This window comes from Panthera pardus, unplaced genomic scaffold (genome assembly GCF_024362965.1).
Source record: "Panthera pardus isolate Hobbes unplaced genomic scaffold, ASM2436296v1 HiC_scaffold_2, whole genome shotgun sequence".
NCBI lineage: Eukaryota > Metazoa > Chordata > Mammalia > Carnivora > Felidae > Panthera > Panthera pardus.
In genome coordinates, this window is record NW_026526765.1 from 122026653 (window position 1) to 122043324 (window position 16672).

Here is a 16672-nt window from a genome sequence, read left to right on the forward strand (position 1 = left end):
GCTGTGAGCAATAAATGAAGTTCCGGAGATTCTTCCCTGTCTAAAGATTTCCGTAATACAAGACCAAGAGGTTTTTCCTGTTCGCCATTGGTTGGTACGTCCAGAGAGAAAAACTCGTTGGGGCTCAGTTTGTAAGTCAACAGAGCGTTCTCCTCGATATCTGCATCGGAAGCGTCCTCTAGTGGAAACCTAGAGTCAAGCATCCTGGATTCGGCTATAAACAGATTCTTTTTTGTCTCCGGGAATACGGGCGGGTTGTCGTTAATGTCCTTCACCTCCACTTCTACATGGAAAACCTGCAGCGGCCTGTCCACGATCACCTCCAGGTGGATGCTGCATTCCGCGCTCCGCCCACACAGCTCCTCGCGGTCGATCCGAGAATTCACAAACAAAATACCATTCTGCAGGTTTACCTCCAGAAGGTCCCCGTGGCCTTTGGAAGCCACTCGGAAAAGGCGCGGCACCAGCTCCGCCAGCTCCAGCCCCAAGTCCTGCGCGATGCGGCCCACGAAGGTGCCGTGTTTGGCCTCCTCCAGGACTGAGTAGTGGACCTGGCCGCTCCCGCTTTCCCAGGCTGTGAGGATTATAAAAAACAGCAGTAGATGCTGGTGCCCCCGGTCGCCTCGATTTGAATACACCATTTCAAATTAATTGGGATTTTAAAATTATTCAAATCGGCGTAACTTATCTCAATATTTGGAGGAATCTTACCCCTTCGTTACTATCCTGATGTGCTCTCCATTGTTCAACATCCGCATAGAAAAACACAGTGGAGAATCTTTCTAATATGAAAACGGAGGACTTCGTTTTGTCTTGAATGAGAGAATTTCGCGGTAAAGAGCGACATCATGTGGTCAAATAGTAAGTACGAACTATAATTATCAATTTTATTAATAAATGTTAAATTTTATTTTAACCTGATTTTTTTCCTTCAGTTTTGTTAAAGCGTAGAACAACACTTCTCATGTTTGCTGAAAGCATTAAGAGACTTAACTTCTGAATATTTAGTGTGACCATAACTGTGGTCTCCTTATGCCTTGAAAATACGTTTTCCCAGTTTTAAAATAAAAATAAAATGAATCATGTCAGGAGCAGTAAATTTTAAAATATTTTGTTTATATAAAGTTCAGGCAACTTCATTTCTTAGATTTCTGTTAAGAAAATTCTTGGTATCTCTAGGGACCCAAGATCTCAAGTATTTACGAGTGGAAGAAAAACTTAGAAGAGGTATTTGTTTGTAGGAAGCAAGGAATATAAGCAACTAATTCATATACTTTTCTTGAGAAAACACAATAATAGAGGGTTAGTGGGGTCTTTGAAGAGAAATCATTTGTATTAAGTGAATTTTGCATGGAGAAAGTATCTTGAATTTCTCTTTTCATCAGAATTTATATACTCCATTCCAAAAGTTCATGGTTCTTATCTCTTTATTCTTTCCATTCTTTCTAAGTCCCAGATTTTATGAATGTCCACCTGTTTTTACAGTCTCCAATTTAATTGAGATTATTTCATAACATAAATTTATTTCATCACATAATGTTAGTATTCATCTGTCATACTTAGAGCAATCCTTCGATCAAGCTTGGGGTGTTTTATCATTTTCAGTTTTACTTAATAGAGCAAATTCTCATGAGTATTTTATTCCCATGTTCCCAATTGCAAGTAGAATAATTATTACACCTGTATTGCTTTCCAATTTTGATCTGCCTGAGATTTTTCCAATCTGCATGTTTTTAATTAGCACAAAAATGGACAATAAAACCACAGAGGCATACCATTTATGTAGTAACACTAAATAAGAGCAGGTACAAATTTTAAAACCACATTTCTCATAATTAATTGTCTTTAATAGCATTTAGTCATATAATTTATAGTGGCATAGGTTTATAAAAAATGTTTAAGACTGGTTGGTTGGAAATCGTAGTCTTAACTTAGATTTCCTTTTAAAATGGAGAATAGGGGAGCTAGTTATAAGTTAAAGAATATTTCAGGATGATATGTTGACTATAAACTCAAAAGGTATACTAATAACAATTCTATAAACAGCAACTATGAATATAATTTAGCTAAGCCTACTCATTCACATTTTTAAAGCGTCCTCATTTCTTTAAAGTTAAGTACTATAAATGGTTCTTGAAAGTCTGCTGTGGACATTACATATTAGTCCAACTAGGTGTGGGCTAGAGGGGTGAATTTATGTGACCATACAAATCACAGTCTAATTTAGAGTTAAAAAAATCAAACTACATTACAAAAAAGTTACAGTCATGGGTAACATAATCAGTTACTCAGATAATACAGCTTCCAAAGCTCAAATCATCCTTGTGACCCTCCTTTCTTTGACTTACACATACCTTTCTTTTAAATAAGCAAGAAATATAAATGTTCACTAAAATTCTGAAACTCACAACACTTGGAAGCAAGAATATGCAATGGAAAAAAATACAGTCTCTTCAACAAATGATGTTGGAAAAAGCAGACAGCTCATGCAAAAGAATGAAAATGGACCACTTTCTTACACCATATACAAAAATAAACTCAAAATGGATTAAGGACCTAAATGTGAGAGCTGAAATCATAAAAATCATAGAAATGAGCACTTGCAGTAATTTCTCTGACATTGGCCATAACAACATCTTTCTAGATGTGTCACCTGAGGCAAGGTAAATAAAAGCAAAAATAAACTATTGGGACCTCATTAAAATAAAAAGCTTTTGCACAGCAAAGGAAACAGGCAACAAAACTAAAAGACAACCAACTGAATGGGAGAAGATATTTCCAAATGACATATCTGATAAAGGGTTAGTATCCGAAATGTATAAAGAACTTATACAACTCAACACTCAAAAACCAAATAATCCAATTAAAAATGGGCAGAAAATATGAATAGACATTTCTCCAAAGAAAACATACAGATGGCCAAAAGACCCATGAAAAGATGTCCAACATTCACTTATCAGCAGGGAAACGCTAGTCAAAACCATAATGAGGTATCACCTCATACCTATCAGAATGGCTAAAATTAAAAAAAAAAAAAAAGGCAACAAGTATTGGTGACGATATGGAGAAAATGGAACCCTCATGCACTTTTGGTAGGGATGCAAACTGGTGTGGACACTATCGAACACAATATGGAAGTTCATAAAAAATTTAAAAATAGAATTATCATATGGTCCATTTATTACTCTACTGAGTATCTACCCAAAGAATATGAAAACACTAAGTTGAAGGGATATATGCACCCCTGTTTACTGCAGCATTATTTACAACAGCCAAATTATGGAAGCAGCCCATTTCCATTGATAGATGAGTGGCTAAAGAAGAGATGGTATATATATACAATGGAATATTATTTAGCCATAAAAAGAATGAAATCCTGCCATTTGCAAATATATGGATAGATCTAGAGAGTATAATGCTAAGTAAAATAAATCAGTCAGAGAAATACAAATACCATATGATTTCATTCATATGTGGAATTTAAGAAACAAAACAAATGAATAAAGGGGAAAAATGAGACAAACAAACAAACAAAAAAACAGACTCTTAACTAAGAGAAGATGGTTACCAGAGGGGAAGTGGGTGGGAAGAAGGGTGAAATAGGTAAAGGGGATTAAGAGTACACTTACCTTAAAGGAGGGTACTATATCATAATGAAGGAGACAATCCAAGAAGATCTAACAATTGTAAATATTTATGCACCCAACGTGAAAGCACCCAAATATGTAAAACAATTAATAACAAATATAAGGGAACTAATTGATAATAATGCAATAACAGTAGACTTTACCACCCCACTTATATCAATGGACAGATCATTTAAACAGAAAATAAACAAGGAAACAATGGCTTTAAATGACACATTGGACCAGATGGACTTAACAGTTATATTCAGAACATTCCATCCTAAAGCAGAATTCACATTCTTCTGGAGTGCACATGGAACATTCTCCAGAATAGATCACTTATTAGGTCACAAATCAGGCCTCAACAAATATAAAAAGACTGAAATCACACCATGCACCTTTTCTAACCAGAACACTATGAAACTAGAAGTCAACCACAAGAAAAATTTGGAAAGACCACAAATACAGGGAGGTTAAACATCATGATGATACACATTGAATGGGTCAACCAGGAAATCAAAGAAGAGATTTTTAAAAATACATAGAAACAAACGATGGTCCAAAACCTTGGCGATGCAGCAAAAGCTGTCCTAAGAAAAAAGGTATATAGCAATACAGGGTTACCTTAAGAAACAAGAAAAAATCTCAAATAAACAGCCTGAACTTACACCTAAAGGAGCTAGAGGAAGAACAATAAATGAAGCCTAAAGCCAACTGATGGAGGGAAATAGGAGAGATTAGAGCAGAAATAAATGATATACAAACTTAAAAAAAGAGAAAAACAATAGAACAGATCAATGAAACCAGAAGCTGGTTCTTTGAAAACATTAATAAAATTCATAAACTTCTAGGCAGACTTATCAGAAAGAAAAGAGAAAGGACCCAAATTTTTAAAAATCACAAAGAGAGAGGAGAAATAACAACCAACACCACATAAATACAAACAATTATAAGAGAATATTATGAAAAACTATATGACAATAAATTGGACAAGCTGAAAGAGATGGATAAACTTCTAGAAACATATAATTACCAAAACTGAAATAGGAAGAAACAGAAAACTTGAACAGACCTATTTGTGAAATGGCAAAGAAATGGAATCAGTAATCAAAAAACTCCCAAGAAACAAAAGTCCAGGGCCAGATGACTTCAAGGCAAATTCTACCAAACATTTAAAGAAGAGTTAATAGGGGTGAGTGGGTGGCTCAGTCAGTTAAGTGTCCAACTTCAGCTCAGGTCATGATCTCACAGTTCATGAGTTCAAGTTCCACACTGGGCTCTGTGCTGACAGCTTGGAGCCTGGAGCCTTCTTCAGATTCTGTCTCCCTCTCTCTCTGCCCCTCCCCTACTCACACTGTGTGTGTGTCTCTCTCTCTCTTTCAAAAATAAGTAAATATTAAAAAAAAAAGATGGGAATGCAAAAGTTTAAAAAAAAAGAAGAGTTAATACCTATTCTTCTCAAACTATTTGAAAAAACGGAAAGGGAAAGAAAACTTCCAAACTTATTCTATGAGGCTGAATCCAACAATACATTAAAAAAAAAATCATTCACCATGATCAAGTGGGATTTATTCCTAGGTTGCAAGGTGGTTCAATATTTACAAATCAATCAATGTAATATACCCCATTAATAAAGAATATTACTTTAATTTATTTATAAATCAATCAATGTAATACACCCCCAAAATAAATAAGAACCATATGATCCTTTCAGTAGATGCAGAAAAAGCATTTGACAAAGCACAAAATCCATTCATGATAAAAACTCTCAACAAAGTAGGTTTAGAGGGAACATACCTCAACATAATAAAGGCCATATGTTAAAAGCCCACAGCTAATATTCTCAGTGAGGAAAAACTGACAGATTTTCCTCTACAGTCATGAAAAAGATAAGGATGTTCACTCTCACTACTGTTATTTAACATAGTACTGGAAGTCCCAGCCACAGCAACCAGACAACAAAAAGAAATAAAAGGCATCCAAATCAGCAAGGAAGAAGTCAAACTTTGACTATTTGCAGATGACATGATACTCTATGTAGGAAACCTGAAAGACTCCACCAAAAAACTGTTAGAACTGATACACAAATTCAGTAAGGTCACAAGACACAAAATTAACGTGCAGAAATCTGTTGCATTTCTATACACCAATAATGAAATAGCAGAAAGAGAAATTAAGGAATCAATCTCATTCACACTTACACCAAAACCAATAAGATGCCTAGGAATAAACCTAACCAAAGGGGGAAAATACCTGTACTGTGAAAACTATAAAACACTTGTGAAAGAAATTGACGATGACACAAAGAAATGGAAAGACATTCCCTGCTCATGGATTCAAAGAACAAATATTGTTAAAATGTCAAAACTACCCAGTGCAATCTACACATACAATGCAATCCCTATCAAAATATCAGCAGCATTTTTCATAGAGCAGGAACAAATAATCCAAAAATTTACATTTTAGGTCACAAAAGACCCTGAAGAGCCAAAGCAACCTTGAAAAATAAAACCAAAGCTGGAGGCATCACATCTCTGGACTTCAAGTTATATTCCAAAGCTGTAGTGATCAAGACAGTATGGTACTGGTACAAAAATAGACACAGAGATCAACAGAACAGAATAGAAAACCCAGAAAAGAACCCACAACTAAATGGTCAATTAATCTTTGACAAAGAAGAAAATAATATCCAAGGGAAAAAAGACAGTCTCTTCAACAAATGGTGTTGGGAAAACCGGATGATAACATGCAAAAGAACAAATTGGACCACTTTCTTACACAAAATAATACACAAAAATAAATTCAAAGTAGATTAAAGACCTAAATGATAGACCTGAAACCATGAAAATCCTAGAGGAGAACACAAGTAGTAACCTTTTTGACATGACCAATAGCAACTTCTTTCTAGGTATGTCAACTGAGGCAAGGGAAACAAAAGCAAAAATAAACCATTGGAACTTCATCAAAATAAAAACTTCTGCTAAGCGAAGGAATCAGTCAACAAAGTAAAAGGCAACCTGCAGAATGGGGAAGATATTTGCAAATGACATATCTAATAAAGGGTTGATATCCAAATATAGGAAGTACTTATAAAACTCAACACCCCAAGATGAATAATCTGATTTAAAATGGGCAGAAGACATGAATAGACATTTTTCCAAAATAGACATCCATATGGACCAAAGACAAAAGAAAAGATGCTCAATATCACTCACAGTCAGGGAAATACAAATAAAACTATAATGAGATATCATGGCATACATAGCTACAATCAAAAACACAAGAAACCATGGGTGTTGACAAGGATGTGAAGAAAGGGGAACCCTCCTACACTGCTGGTGAGAATGCAAACTGGTGCAGCCACTCTGCAAAACAGTATGGAGATTCCTCCAAAAGTTCAAAATAGAACTACCCTATAATCCAGCAATTGCACTACTAGGTATTTACCAAAGAATACAAAAATAATAATTCAAAGGGATACATGCACACTGATGTTTACAGCAGCATTATCTACAATAGCCAAAGTATGGAAACAGCCCAAGTGTCCTTCAACTGATGAATGGATAAAGAAAATGTGGTACATAGATTCACGATGGAATATTACTCAGCCGTAAAAAGAATGAAATCTTGCCATTTGCAACAAGGTGGATGGAGCGAGAGTATTATGCTAAGAAAAATAAGTCAGAGAAAGACCAATACGATATGATTTCATTCATAAGTGCAATTTTTTTTTCAACATTTTTTATTTATTTTTGGGACAGAGAGAGACAGAGCATGAACGGGGGAGGGGCAGAGAGAGAGGGAGACACAGAATCGGAAACAGGCTCCAGGCTCCGAGCCATCAGCCCAGAGCCTGACGCGGGGCTCGAACTCACAGACCGCGAGATCGTGACCTGGCTGAAGTCGGACGCTTAACCGACTGCGCCACCCAGGCGCCCCCATAAGTGCAATTTAAGAAACAAAACAAAGAGAAAAGGGGAAAAAAGAAAGAAGCAAATCAAGAAACAGACCCTTAACTATACAGAGCAAACTGATGTTTACCATAGGGTTAAATAGATGATAGGGATTAAGGAGTGCACTTGTGATGAGCATCCGGTATTGTATGAAAATATTGAATCACTAAGTTGTACACCTGAAACTAATGTAACTCTGTATGTTAACTAACTGGAATTTAAATTAAAAATTATTTTTAAAGAAATAGCTCTCCTTGAAAAGCAACTCACCAAATAAAATTCAAATTAAGAGATTTTTCAAAATTTACTTTTTCAAGAGATTTGCAGTGCCTGAGGAATGCATATTTTATATGAATTTACTTGCTCAAAGTGCAAATTCCCTTGAATTTCTCTTTCTACACTATTTGGATCAAACACAAAGAAATGAAAATTCTACAGAATTAGAAAAAAATGTTTATCACAATTAAAAGAAACACCACAAATAGAAAGTCTGGTTCCAGTTTAAATTAAGACCAGTAACAAACCACATAGATTACAATAGTTAACCAAAAAATGAACAGATGTATTTTAAGTAAATGTATTCCAATTTTTAAAAATTGGAAAACATAAAAAATTCTTGGGAAACAATTTAACATTTCAAGTATATATTAAATGTTAATTATGAAAATTCAGACTTACCTTGGCACAATGATCATCATTTAAATCCTGATGTTGGCTCGTATCACCCACTAATGGACAGGGTGGATGGCCAGGGCTGAAAGCCATGAGGTCGGTCTTGGGCGGACCCTCCCCAGAGCACACCCTCTGCCGCCTCTGCTGCGAGTACGACCAGCTCCCCACCGCGCTGGAACACACCAGCGTGGGCTTCCCCGGCCCGCACGCGCCCTCGCTGGGCGGCGCCGAGCACCGCAGCGCCACGTACAGCAGCAGCGTGAGCACCAGCAGGCTGGACACCGCGCAGATGGCGATGATCAGGTACACGTTGACATCCACCAGCGCCGTCTCCGCGCCGGGGGCGCCCGCCAACACCCGCGACGAGGCCTTGGGCGCCTGGCCGCTCTCCACCAGCGACAGCAACACGGTGGCCGTGGCCGTCAGCGCCGGCTCGCCGTGGTCCCTCACCAGCACCAGCAGGCGCTGGCGCGGCGAGTCCGCCTCGTCCAGGCTGCGCGTCGTGCTGATCTCGCCCGTGTACAGCGCCACGCGGAACGGGCTGCGCGCGCCACCCGCCGCCGGCTGCAGCTCGTACGACAGCCACGCGTTGTAGCCCGAATCGGCGTCCACCGCGCGCACCTTCGCCACCACGTGGCCCGCGCCCACCGACCGCCACACCAGCTCGCTCACGGCGCCGCCCGCGCCGCCCGCCCCAGGCAGCGGCAGCAGCGCGGGCGCGTTGTCGTTCTCGTCCAGCACGAACACCTGCAGCGTCACGTTGCTGCCCAGCGGAGGCACGCCCGCGTCGCGCCCGCTCACTTGGAACTGCAGCAGCTCCAGCTCCTCGTGGTCCAGCGGCTGCAGCGCGTACACCTTGCCGCTCTCCGCGTGCACCGACACGTAGCTCGACAGCGCACGCTCGCCCACCCGCCGCTCCACCAGCGAGTAGGACACCAGCGCGTTCTCCTGCGCGTCCGCGTCCCGCGCGGACACCGTGAAGATGTGGCAGCCGGGAGGGTTGTTCTCCTTCACGAACACCGTGTACTCGGCCTGCGCGAATGTCGGCGCGTTGTCGTTCACGTCGGCCACTTCCACGGACACGCTGGCCGTGGCCGACAGCGAAGGCGAGCCCCCGTCCCGTGCGGTCACCAGCAGCTCATAGTTCGCCACGCTCTCGCGGTCCAGGGCGCTGTCCAGCACCAGCGAATAGTAATTCTTGAAAGTGGACACCAGCTTGAAGGGGACATGGGGTGTCAGAAAGCAGGTCACCTGGCCGTTGGCACCGGAGTCGAGATCTGACACGCTAATGAGGGCAATCACAGTACCTAATTGAGCGTCCTCTCGGACAGGTAAGGATAAAGAAGTCAATGCAATCTGAGGGACATTATCATTTTCATCCAAAACCTTCAATAAAACGGTGCAATGACCAGCCATGGGTGGGTGGCCTTTGTCCGTCGCGTCAATACGAATTTTGTATAAATTCACTTTTTCAAAATCTAAATTCCCTCTAATTACTATTTCTCCAGTATTTGGATCTATTTTAAACTGGTCGCTAACCATGGTTGGAACGAGACTATTAAAAGAGTATGAAATCTCCCCATTCACTCCTTCATCCCGATCAGAAGCATTAAGTCTGATTACTATTGTTCCGTTAGCCGAGTTTTCGAATATTCTTACTTCATATTCAGTCTGTTCGAAACCGGGAGCATTGTCATTCACGTCCAGCACAGTGACCAGCAGCTGAACAGTGCCTGTGAGTTCAGGTTTGCCTCCGTCGGTGGCTGTCAGAAATAAGTTATGTTCGGGAGCTTCCTCTCTGTCCAAGGATTTCTTTAATACGAGCCCAATTTGTGTATTGTCATCACTGTTTGTTTTCACATCTAGGGAGAAGTATTCGCTGGAACTGAGTCTATAGGTTAAAAGAGAATTTGAGCCAACATCCGCATCTGACGCGCCCTCTAGTGGAAACAGAGAATCTGGCAGCCTTGATTCGTAAATCAGCACTCTTTGTTCCTTTAAACGAAACACAGGCGGGTTGTCATTAATGTCCTTCACCACCACTTCCACATGGAAAACCTGCAGCGGCCTGTCCACGATCACCTCCAGGTGGATGCTGCACTCCGCGTTTCGCCCACACAGTTCCTCGCGGTCGATCCGAGAATTCACAAACAAAATACCATTCTGCAGATTTACCTCGAGAAGATCCCCGCGGCCTTTGGACTCGACTCGGAAAAGGCGCGGCACCAGCTCTGCCAGCTCCAGCCCCAGGTCCTGGGCGATGCGGCCTACGAAGGTGCCATGTTTAGCCTCCTCCGGGACCGAGTACTGAACCTGGCAGCTGCCCTCCTCCCAGGCTACGAGCAGCAGAAGCGAGAGCAGCAGACACCGAGATCCCAGTGGGCCTTCCAGGGTAATAACCATGTCAAATACTTGTTTTATTTCCATCAGAAGATCTTGCCTCGTCATTAAGATGAAATATTGTATGATCCGACTCTGTTAATCCAATTCTGCGCCTGCCATCACTCAGCGCTTGTGGAACCAAGCAGTAACAGGAGGAATGAATTTTGAATACTGTAACAACTAGATTAACTTCATGGTAGACAGCGACATCATGCGACTACAAAGGGTAAGAAATGAATTCACATAACTTCGCTACGCTATAGTCCTTTAAATTAAAAAAAAATCTTATTTTGCCTTAACTTAATAGTAAATCTCCTTATGTTTGTAATTTTCAGAGCCATTTTCATCTCGTCTGACTTCTTTTATGAATTTAGACTAGGGTAAGGGATCAGATAATTCATAAACAACTTTCTCCCAATAATTTAATTACTGTTATCAACCAGGTTAGAAAATTTGTGATCTTAAGTAAGCCTGGGAATTAGAAGTGCAAACTATCCTAATCTCTTTATGTAGAGAAGAAACTTGTGCATATTCTTCTGTTACAGGATATGTTATTATATTTTGCTATGGGTAAAGAATGTAATTTTAAATTAACAAATTTTATCCACATTTTAAAAATCTTATAGATTGCAGTCCATTATTTCTTTTTTCAGTAAATATCAAATACTCCTAAGACTGTTTCTTTTACTTAATAATGGAAGATGGGGGCGCCTGGGTGGCTCAATGGGTTAAGTGTCAGACTTCAGCTCAGGTCATGATCTTGCAGTTCGTGAGTTTGAGCCCCGCATTGGGCTCTGTACTGACAGCTCAGAGCCTGGAGCCTGCTTCTGATTCTGTCTCCCTCTCTCTCTGCTCCTCCCCTGCTCATGCGCTCTCTCTCTCTCTCTCAAAAATAAATAAACATTAAAAAAAATTTAATGATGGAAGATGAAAATTTTAGTGCATATTCTTTCCATTTCTAAATTTCCCTGCAGCTTTTATTAGGCCTCCCCTTCAAAAAATTTTCCTTAACATACTTGATTCTTGCAAATTCTAGTGGAATATCTACCCATAGTTCTTTGCTGCTCTGATCCTTCAGCTACTCCTAAATGAGTTCATCCTTTTCTCTCAATCTTAACTTTGTATATGCTTTCCTTTAAGTGTCCTCATCCATTTCCAATGTTTCAAATAAGACTTTTATTGAAGTTATTCCCAAACCCACACCTTCCTTCCCTCTTTCTATGGTTCTCATTGACATTTTTACCTATGCATGGTGATGACTCTCAGAAAATAATTTGATTACACTTTGAAGATTATGAAGAGACATCATTAACAACCCCCAAATTCAAACCCTTGAAATTCTCATTTTGATTTAATGCAGTGAACATTGTACATGTCACCTGTATGAATTTTTTATCAGTCCTCATCCCTTACTTGCCCTATTCAAAGTCTGTCAACAGTCCATCTGTCTTTTCTTTCACATACTACCATATTTATTTTCATGAGTACAGTTAAAGGTAGAAATTCCATGCATTAGAATAACTTCTACACGACCTGAGATGGGATCAAAACCAACATTCCCAGTTTTATTTTTGACTACTCTCCAATGTGAATTCTATTTTGCAGATGAAACCTTTGAGAGGTTGTCATTCACGTCCAGTGAATGTCTTCTTCGTCAGTGCAACCTTTGTTCAAAGTGTTTCTAAAATTACCTCTCTCTTTACCTATAAAAATGTTATCCTGATATCAAAGTCAAGCCCAACTGTAAATTTTACCATGAATTCATCTGTAATGTTATCAGCTGGAGATGATTAAACTCTTCCTCAAAATGAGAAAATGAGAGTCACAAAAGGATTTGTCAAATGGACACATACCACCACCCATGCTCCAAAATTCTCATATACTTGCAAAATCCTCACAGACTACTGTAATACCAAGATGAGAAGCTTCATCTTAAACTAATTAACCTAGATCTATCTAATATTCCCTATCGCTGAATTTCTATTGCTTTTAGTGTGGGTACACAAAGAGTTCATATGCTAATGAATAATAACATCCAAATGAAAATTTCCTTTGCTTGCAGGAAATTAGCCTTGAGAAAAGATATATTAGCTTTCAGTCTTATTATTGAAGGTTTTCTAGAGCAGTTAAGATTTTTCATAAATTTTGCTGTAAGTCAAGAGTCCCTCTGAATATCAACTTTAAAACTAGCTAATTAGGGGCGCCTGGGTAGATCAGTTGGTTAAGTGTCTGGCTTAGGCTCAGGTCATGATCTCAGAGTTCGTGGGTTCAGACCCCACATCAGGCTCTGTGCTGACAAACTCAGAGCCTTGACCTGCTTTGGATTCTGTGTCTCCCTCTCTCTCTGCTCCTCCCCTGCTCATGCTCTGTCTCTCTCTCAAAAATAAACATTAAAAAATTGAATTAGCTAATTAAAGTTAAGGGGTGCCTGGTTGGCTCAGTCAACTAAGTGTCCCACTCTTGATGTCAGTTCAGGTCGCCATCCCAGGGTCCTGGGATTGAGCCCCATGTCAGGCTCTGTGCTGAGCGTGGAGCCTGCTAAAGATTCTCACTCTCTCCCTCTCCCCCGCTTTTGTGCTCTCTCTCTAAAATAAAAGAATTAAAACTTTTTTAATTTAGAAATATTCAAGGAGGTATACCGAGTGACTTGATACAGAAGTTGGAAGGGAAACATTTTAAACCACTGTAAACCATATAAGTATATTTCATATTCAAAAATAAATGAAGCCTCTAAAGTTAAAAAATTAATCATAAATATCAAATTCATCATAAGTATGTGAAAGCCAACCATTTAGAGAAACCTGAAAAGAATCATTCAGTATACAAATATTACTTAAAAAGGAAGTTAAGGGGTGCCTGGCTCAGTCAGTTAAGCATCCAACTTCGGCTCAGGTCTCCATCTCACAGTCACCAGTTTGAGCCCCATGCCAGGCTCTGTTCAGACAGTTCAGAGCCTGGAGGCTGCTTGGGATTCTGTGTCTCCCTCTCTCTCTCTGCCTACCCCTCCACTCATGCTCTATCTCTCTCAAAAAATAAAATAAATATTAAAAAATAAATAATTTTAAAAGAAACACTTCACTGTAAAAAAAATTAACTGTCATAATAGGAGACTTTGAAAATAAATAACTCCACCAAATATGTCATACAAGTATCTTCCTACATTTCCTAAAGATTGAAAATTAAAATATTTATTAAAAATTTAATTTTGGAAACACTTTCTATTGTGCAACGAACACTAGTCCATTAACTCCAACTTTTAAAACCTAAAAAAGGGGAGGTATGTTACTGAAATAAATCTATTAGTGCAAAGCGATTATATGCAACAAAGTAAAATGAATTCTAACCATAACCAATTTTAAGTAAATGAATTAATACCAATTCAGAATTTACATCTAAATGATGAGACAATAATCAAATATAAAACCATAATTTAAAATAAAAAGATGGAAGGAAATATTAAATATTAAAGACTTAACGAAAATTTTTGTGAATAATATTTTTGAGACTCACGATGTCTGCAGAGCCGGGACCTTGAGGTAGGCTGGGGCTGAAGGCCATGAGGTCGGTCTTGGGCGGACCCTCCCCAGAGCACACCCTCTGCCGCCTCTGCTGCGAGTACGACCAGCTCCCCACCGCGCTGGAACACACCAGCGTGGGCTTCCCCGGCCCGCACGCGCCCTCGCTGGGCGGCGCCGAGCACCGCAGCGCCACGTACAGCAGCAGCGTGAGCACCAGCAGGCTGGACACCGCGCAGATGGCGATGATCAGGTACACGTTGACATCCACCAGCGCCGTCTCCGCGCCGGCGGCGCCCGCCAACACCCGCGACGAGGCCTTGGGCGCCTGGCCGCTCTCCACCAGCGACAGCAGCACGGTGGCCGTGGCCGTCAGCGCCGGCTCGCCGTGGTCCCTCACCAGCACCAGCAGGCGCTGGCGCGGCGAGTCCGCCTCGTCCAGGCTGCGCGTCGTGCTGATCTCGCCCGTGTACAGCGCCACGCGGAACGGGCTGCGCGCGCCACCCGCCGCCGGCTGCAGCTCGTACGACAGCCACGCGTTGTAGCCCGAGTCGGCGTCCACCGCGCGCACCTTCGCCACCACGTGGCCCGCGCCCACCGACCGCCACACCAGCTCGCTCACGGCGCCGCCCGCGCCGCCCGCCCCAGGCAGCGGCAGCAGCGCGGGCGCGTTGTCGTTCTCGTCCAGCACGAACACCTGCAGCGTCACGTTGCTGCCCAGCGGAGGCACGCCCGCGTCGCGCGCGCTCACTTGGAACTGCAGCAGCTCCAGCTCCTCGTGGTCCAGCGGCTGCAGCGCGTACACCTTGCCGCTCTCCGCGTGCACCGACACGTAGCTCGACAGCGCACGCTCGCCCACCCGCCGCTCCACCAGCGAGTAGGACACCAGCGCGTTCTCCTGCGCGTCCGCGTCCCGCGCGGACACCGTGAAGATGTGGCAGCCGGGAGGGTTGTTCTCCTTCACGAACACCGTGTACTCGGCCTGCGCGAATGTCGGCGCGTTGTCGTTCACGTCGGCCACTTCCACGGACACGCTGGCCGTGGCCGACAGCGAAGGCGAGCCCCCGTCCCGTGCGGTCACCAGCAGCTCATAGTTCGCCACGCTCTCGCGGTCCAGGGCGCTGTCCAGCACCAGCGAATAGTAATTCTTGAAAGTGGACACCAGCTTGAAGGGGACATGGGGTGTCAGAAAGCAGGTCACCTGGCCGTTGGGACCTGAATCGCGATCGGACAGACTGATCAGGGCAATGACGGTCCCCAGTGAAGCGTCTTCTTGAACAGGCAGAGATATGGAAGTTATGACCATCTCTGGGGTATTATCATTCTCGTCCAGAAGTTTTACTATAACTTTGCAGTGTCCAGTTAATGGGAATGAACTTCTATCTACAGCATCAATATTAATTTCATATAAATTACAGTCTTCATAATCCAGTTCTCCCTTAACTGTTATTTCCCCACTATTTGAATCGATTATAAATTTAGATCTGACGTTATCAAGAACAAGATTACTAAAAAGGTACACTATTTCCTTATTAATGCCGTCATCTGCATCTGAGGCATTCAGTTTAATAACTAATGTCCCATTCGGTGCATTTTCTAATAATCTTATATTATAAACTGATTTATCAAATTTTGGGGCATTATCATTCGCATCCAATACACTGATCAATAATTGAACTGTACCTGTTAGTTCAGGTTTTCCTCCATCAACTGCAGTCAGTAATAAAAGATGTTCTTGGGTTTCTTCTCTATCTAATGCTTTCTTCAATACTAGCTCTAAAATGTTTGTTTCTTCTTCGTTTGTTTTAACATCCAAGTCAAAATATTCATTAGGATTTAATTTGTATTTCAATTCTGCGTTTGCTCCGACATCCATATCAGATGCGCCCTCTAGCGGAAACCGGGAATCTACTATTCTTGACTCTAAAATAAATAATCTTTGTTCCCGACGCAAGAACCTGGGCGGGTTGTCGTTAATGTCCTTAACCTCCACTTCCACATGGAAAACCTGCAGTGGTCTGTCCACGATCACCTCCAGGTGGATGCTGCACTCCGCGTTCCGCCCACACAGCTCCTCCCGGTCGATCCGAGAATTCACAAACAAAATGCCATTCTGCAGATTTACTTCCAGAAGATCTCTATAACCTTTGGACGACACTCGGAAAAGGCGTGGCACTAGCTCCACTAGCTCGAGCCCCAGGTCCTGGGCGATGCGGCCCACGAAGGTGCCGTGTTTGACCTCCTCCGGGATTGAGTAGTGGACGTGGCCACTCCCTGACTCCAAGGCTGTAAGAAGCAGAAGCAAGAGCAGCAGGCGCCGGGAACCTGGACTCCTCTGAGAATATACCATCGCAAATTCGTTGCAATTTTCAAATGTCTATTGCACTACCACACGATAGCTTTTGGAAACATAATTTCCAATTTGCTATAATTTTTTATTTGCTCACCTTTTCAGCTTCAGCATCAGAGCAAAAAATGGAGTGGCCTTTTTCCTTTCTGCCTAAGGAAAATAAACTCACTGTAT

General features: G+C 41.7%; 1 protein-coding gene across 4 annotated transcripts in view; it reads right to left on the minus strand.

Moving 5' to 3' along the window:
- LOC109252181 (protocadherin alpha-C2) overlaps nucleotides 1-16672 on the minus strand; it is a 196283-nt gene that overhangs the window by 157005 nt on the left and 22606 nt on the right. Inside the window, exon 1 of one of the 4 annotated variants that reach the window (XM_019424432.2) lies at nucleotides 14144-16658. The exons of 2 other annotated variants lie outside the window; for them this stretch is intronic. In XM_019424432.2, the coding sequence (XP_019279977.1) occupies nucleotides 14144-16498 (2355 nt within the window). In that variant the 5' untranslated portion in view covers nucleotides 16499-16658. Of the gene's footprint in view, nucleotides 1-8257; nucleotides 10810-14143; nucleotides 16659-16672 lie in introns of those variants that run through there. One more of the 4 variants, XM_019424424.2, reaches the window with a different exon arrangement.